The following is a 6,264-nucleotide window of genomic DNA, read 5'->3' on the forward strand; positions in this document are numbered from 1 at the left end:
CCCAGCTCATATGGAAACGGGGTTTGTACTATATTAGTGTGCACTTCAAATGTTGGGGATGTCCAGTCCCTGGTCCTGAATGAGTACTTTGGTGACCAGCAGTCAGGACTTACCTATGTTGGGGATGTCTGGTCCCTGGTCCTGAATGAGTACTTTGGTGACCAGCAGTCAGGACTTACCTATGTTGGGGATGTCTGGTCCCTGGTCCTGAATGAGTACTTTGGTGACCAGCAGTCAGGACTTACCTATGTTGGGGATGTCTGGTCCCTGGTCCTGAATGAGTACTTTGGTGACCAGCAGTCAGGACTTACCTATGTTGGGGATGTCTGGTCCCTGGTCCTGAATGAGTACTTTGGTGACCAGCAATCAGGACTTACCTATGTTGGGGATGTCTGGTCCCTGGTCCTGAATGAGTACTTTGGTGACCAGCAGTCAGGACTTACCTATGTTGGGGATGTCTGGTCCCTGGTCCTGAGTGAGTTCCTTGTTGTAGCGTAAGAAGAGGATGGTGTTCTTTAGGGTGAGGGCGTGGTCAAAGTAGCGCTGAGCCTCACCCTCAGCTGTGCTCTCCACCTTCAGGACAAATGGAAGCAAGCAATAGAATATCAGGGCAGTTAACACACCGTCAACTATAACCCGCTACTTATTTCCTACACTTTGAACCCTGCAACTATGGAATTTTTTTCCTGCTGATGGCAAAAATGCAAGTTTTCCAAAACAAACCAACAAACACACTGATAAGGGGTGTTACTGTTTGTGCTACGGCGCCATCTTTTGGACAACTTTTCTCAGTGTCCGTCCCTCCTTTTAGTTCTGTCAACCAGGTGTAGAAATGACATTCAGTCAGTTTCTACCCAGCGTTGAACGGGCCCTCACACCCCCCTGCTACCGCTGGGCACGAGAAACATGAGCACTCGCTTCCTTCCTAAAAAAAAAAGCAGTCCCATGATCTGTGACGTAGAGGAGGAACCACAGATCCCTTCCCCATCAACAACAATGCTAATCAAGCAGACTATGCAATGATTACTTTGGGAACAACACACCTTATATTTTTGAGCCCGAACACAAAGAGGATGAAGAATAAGTTTTAGAGAGTGTAACGAGAGGACCTTCCATCTCAATCTATTCAGCATGTCAAGGCATAAAAAGTATGTGTTCTTGTCTTACAAAATGATTGTGAATGGTAAACACATCTCTTTATTTCCAGTATGACTGACCTGATCATGATGTCAGAGTGCAAGTTACGTCACCGACGTACAATCTACAGAAACTACCGGAGATATCTGGACAGGAATATTCAAAATGGCCGTCTTTCTCAGCCATAGGGCCCAGTGTTAGGTCGCCACAGCAATACTCAGTTGTAGTACAATTTTTCCACCCCCTGTGGCAATAATGACAATATCAAAAAAGCGCCAAAATGATGACTAAAGTGTTGATGCTGTATTTTCATTTCCACTTTAATTGTATCGACGCTGTAATTCAGAAACATATTCATTAGTCATTTACTTTATTTATTTCAGCACTACACAATTATCCATACATCCATCCATTTTCTACAGCTTGTCCCTTGGAGGTGGGAAGGGCCTATCCCCAGGTGCATGTCTTTGGAGGTGGGAGGGGCCTATCCACAGGTGCATGTCTTTGAAGGTGGGAGGGGCCTATCCCCAGGTGCATGTCTTTAGAGGTGGGAGGGGCCTATCCCCAGGTGCATGTCTTTGGAGATGGGAGGGGCCTAGCCCCAGGTGGATGCTTTTGGAGGTGGGAGGGGTACAATCCCAAGGTGCATGCCTTTGGAGGTGGGAGGGGCCTATCCCCAGGTGCATGTCTTTGGAGGTGGGAGGGGTACAATCCCCAGGTGCATGTCTTTGGAGGTGGGAGGGGCCTATCCCCAGGTGCATGTCTTTGGAGGTGAGAGGGGTACAATCCCCAGGTGCATGTCTTTGGAGGTGGGAGGGGCCTATCCCCAGGTGCATGTCTTTGGAGGTGAGAGGGGCCTATCCCCAGGTGCATGCTTTTGGAGGTGGGAGGGGTACAATCCCAAGGTGCATGCCTTTGGAGGTGGGAGGGGCCCAACCCCAGGTGCATGTCTTTGGAGGTGGGAGGGGCCTATCCCCAGGTGCATGTCTTTGGAGGTGGGAGGGGCCTATCCCCAGGTGCATGCTTTTGGAGGTGGGAGGGGTACAATCCCAAGGTGCATGCCTTTGGAGGTGGGAGGGGCCTATCCCCAGGTGCATGTCTTTGGAGGTGGGAGGGGCCTATCCCCAGGTGCATGTCTTTGGAGGTGGGAGGGGCCTATCCCCAGGTGCATGTCTTTGGAGGTGGGAGGGGCCTATCCCCAGGTGCACGTCTGGAGTAGAACCCACGCAGTCAGGGGGAGAACATGCAAACTTCACATAGAAAGATCCCGAGCCCGGGATTGAACTCAAGACATTTGTATTGTGAGGCTGACGTACTAACCCCTGTCCCACCATGCTGCCCACGACATAATTATATGTAAGTTAATTTTCTGTCAGTCCCTTCTTATGCAGTATGTTTATTTTTCTAATTAGCCTGACCCAAGCCTAAGGTAGGAATAGAAAACTCCTAAACGAGGCAATTTCAAAACGGGCGACCATAAAGGTCAGTAGGAAGAGGGTCCTCACCTTCTCCAGCTCGGCCAGGAAGCTGTCCAGGGTCTCGTCGGAGAGCTTGCCCACCTCGAACATGGTCACGGCGTGGCTCTTCAGGTTCTGCCAAAGACGGGGACGTGATTAAAGGTTGTGGGCGGGCTGTGCTCCACAAAAGGTGCTGGGGGGTCCGCCACAGACCGGGGACAGGTTGCCCATCATGAGGAAGGCCGTCAGCGTGGAGTCGAAGAGGAAGGCGATCCTCTTGGTGGGGGCGGCCGGGATGCTCAGGCTGCTGACGCTGGCTGTGTCCGCTACACATACACACACACACACACACACACACACACACACACACACACACACACACACACACACACACACAGACAGACAGACAGACAGACAGACAGACATTGAGCAGTAGCAGACAAGGGTGGTGTGCATGAAGCAGACCTTGGTCCTCCAGACTGGTGGTGTCGGTGTCGGTGGCAGAGGACCCCCCCTCCATCACGGGGCTGCCCTGCTCCCAGGAGAGCAACATCTTCTGAGGGTCCATGGTGGTCCTGAGGCACGAGAGCACAAGCATCACACGTCCAGCAACATGGAACCTTCACGTCACTACTATGGAACAGTCTTGAGGGTGCCCAAAAAGAAATGGAGTTTTGAATGAATCCCGATTCTTATTCCGAATAACATCATAAAATTTTGTGTTTCAATTGTCACAGCTGTTCATCTACTTTGTGGAGGAATGTGGTTCATCATAGAACTGCCACTCAATCTTCTTCAAAAGTATGGATTTGGAATCCAGAATCGATTCTGAATGTAATCATTGTCCACAAGAATCAAAACGAATCATTTAAAAAAGTATTGAATTTGGATTGAGAATCGTTTTGAATCGACAATCATTTTGAATCGAGAATCCATTCTGAATCGAATCGTTACCATCAAGAATCGAATCAATTAAAAAAATATTGATTTTGAAACGAGATTCATTTTGACTCGAGAATCGATTCTGACTCGAATCATATTGAATCAATTAAAAGAGTATTGATTTTGGATCGAGAATCGTTTTGAATAGAGAATCAATTCTGAATTTAATCATTGCCATCAAGAATCGAATCAATTAAAAAAGTAATGATTTTGGATTGAGAATCGTTTTGAATTGAGAATCAATTCTGAATCGAATCGTTATCCACAAGAATCGGATCAATTAAAAAAGCATTGATCTTGGATCGAGAATCGTTTTGAATAGAGAATCTATTTTAAATTGAATCGTGACCATCAAGAATTTAATCAATTCAAAAAGTATTGATTTTGATAGGAGAATTGTTCTGAATCGAGAATCCATTCTGAATCGGATCATATTAAATCAATTAAAAGAGTATTGATTTTGATCGAAAAATGTTTTAAAAAGAGAATCGATTCTGAATTGAATCGTTACCATGAAGAATCAAATCAATTAAAAGAGTATTGATTTTGGATCGAAAAATGTTTTGAAAAGAGAATCGATTCGGAATTGAATCGTTATCATGAAGAATCAAATCAATTAAAAATATGATGATTTTGGAATGAGAATCCTTTTGAATCAAGAATTGTTGTGAATAAAAAATTGATTCTGTATCAAATTGTTACCCCCAAAAATTGAATTAAATAGATTCTAAAAGTATTGATTTTGGATCAGGAATCATTTTGAAACGAGAATTGATTCTGGATAAATAGTTACTCCCGAGAATTGAATCCATTTAAAAAAGTATTGAATTTGGATTGAGATTGTTTTGAATAGAGAATAGTTTCTGAATCAAATCCCCCGAGATTTCAATCAAATTGATTCAAAAAGAGGAAGGAGAGGAGTGAGTAGACATGGTGTAAGAGGAAGGAGAGGAGTGAGTAGACATGGTGTAAGAGGAAGGAGAGGAGTGAGTAGACATGGTGTAAGAGGAAGGAGAGGAGTGAGTAGTCATGGTGTAAGAGGAAGGAGAGGAGTGAGTAGTCATGGTGTAAGAGAAAGGAGAGGAGTGAGTAGTCATGGTGTAAGAGGAAGGGAGAGGAGTGAGTAGTCATGGTGTAAGAGGAAGGAGAGGAGTGAGTAGACATGGTGTAAGAGGAAGGAGAGGAGTGAGTAGTCATGGTGTAAGAGGAAGGAGAGGAGTGAGTAGTCATGGTGTAAGAGGAAGGAGAGGAGTGAGTAGTCATGGTGTAAGAGGAAGGAGAGGAGTGAGTAGACATGGTGTAAGAGGAAGGAGAGGAGTGAGTAGTCATGGTGTAAGAGGAAGGAGAGGAGTGAGTAGTCATGGTGTAAGAGAAAGGAGAGGAGTGAGTAGTCATGGTGTAAGAGGAAGGAGAGGAGTGAGTAGTCATGGTGTAAGAGGAAGGAGAGGAGTGAGTAGACATGGTGTAAGAGGAAGGAGAGGAGTGAGTAGACATGGTGTAAGAGGAAGGAGAGGAGTGAGTAGTCATGGTGTAAGAGGAAGGAGAGGAGTGAGTAGTCATGGTGTAAGAGGAAGGAGAGGAGTGAGTAGTCATGGTGTAGAGGAAGGAGAGGAGTGAGTAGTCATGGAGTAAGAGGAAGGAGAGGAGTGAGTAGTCATGTGTAAGAGGAAGGAGAGGAGTGAGTAGTCATGGTGTAAGAGGAAGGAGAGGAGTGAGTAGTCATGGTGTAAGAGGAAGGAGAGGATGTGAGTAGTCATGGTGTAAGAGGAAGGAGAGGAGTGAGTAGACATGTGTAAGAGGAAGGAGAGGAGTGAGTAGACATGGTGTAAGAGGAAGGAGAGGAGTGAGTAGTCATGGTGTAAGAGGAAGGAGAGGAGTGAGTAGACATGGTGTAAGAGGAAGGAGAGGAGTGAGTAGTCATGGTGTAAGAGGAAGGAGAGGAGTGAGTAGTCATGGTGTAAGAGGAAGGAGATGAGTGAGTAGTCATGGTGTAAGAGGAAGGAGAGGAGTGAGTAGACATGGTGTAAGAGAAGGAGAGGAGTGAGTAGTCATGGTGTAAGAGGAAGGAGAGGAGTGAGTAGTCATGGTGTAAGAGGAAGGAGAGGAGTGAGTAGTCATGGTGTAAGAGGAAGGAGAGGAGTGAGTAGACATGGTGTAAGAGGAAGGAGAGGAGTGAGTAGTCATGGTGTAAGAGGAAGGAGAGGAGTGAGTAGTCATGGTGTAAGAGGAAGGAGAGGATGTGAGTAGACATGGTGTAAGAGGAGGAGAGGAGAGGGGAGGAAGGGAGGAGTGAGTAGTCATGGTGTAAGAGGAAGGAGAGGAGTGAGTAGACATGGTGTAAGAGGAAGGAGAGGAGTGAGTAGTCATGGTGTAAGAGGAAGGAGAGGAGTGAGTAGACATGGTGTAAGAGGAAGGAGAGGAGTGAGTAGTCATGGTTGTAAGAGGAAGGAGAGGAGTGAGTAGTCATGGTGTAAGAGGAAGGAGAGGAGTGAGTAGTCATGGTGTAAGAGGAAGGAGAGGAGTGAGTAGTCATGGTGTAAGAGGAAGGAGAGGAGTGAGTAGACATGGTGTAAGAGGAAGGAGAGGAGTGAGTAGACATGGTGTAAGAGGAAGGAGAGGAGTGAGTAAGACATGGTGTAGAGAGGAAGGAGGGAGTGATAGACATGGTGTAAGAGGAAGGAGAGGAGTGAGTACATGGTGTAGAGGAAGAGAGGAGTGAGGACATGTG

General features: G+C 46.3%; 1 protein-coding gene across 3 annotated transcripts in view; it reads right to left on the reverse strand.

Annotated features, from left to right (window-relative positions):
• Positions 1–6,264, reverse strand: part of fam91a1 (family with sequence similarity 91 member A1) — a 72,964-nt gene that overhangs the window by 31,184 nt on the left and 35,516 nt on the right. For all 3 annotated transcript variants that reach the window (XM_061896687.1, XM_061896685.1, XM_061896688.1), the window contains 4 exons: positions 3,060–3,169; positions 2,808–2,920; positions 2,643–2,729; positions 444–573 (listed from right to left, as the gene is read on the reverse strand). In XM_061896687.1, coding sequence (XP_061752671.1) covers positions 444–573; positions 2,643–2,729; positions 2,808–2,920; positions 3,060–3,169 — 440 coding nt within the window. The remainder of the gene's footprint in view (positions 1–443; positions 574–2,642; positions 2,730–2,807; positions 2,921–3,059; positions 3,170–6,264) is intronic.

The sequence above is a fragment of the Nerophis ophidion genome, linkage group LG04 (genome assembly GCF_033978795.1).
Source record: "Nerophis ophidion isolate RoL-2023_Sa linkage group LG04, RoL_Noph_v1.0, whole genome shotgun sequence".
Classification (NCBI taxonomy): domain Eukaryota; kingdom Metazoa; phylum Chordata; class Actinopteri; order Syngnathiformes; family Syngnathidae; genus Nerophis; species Nerophis ophidion.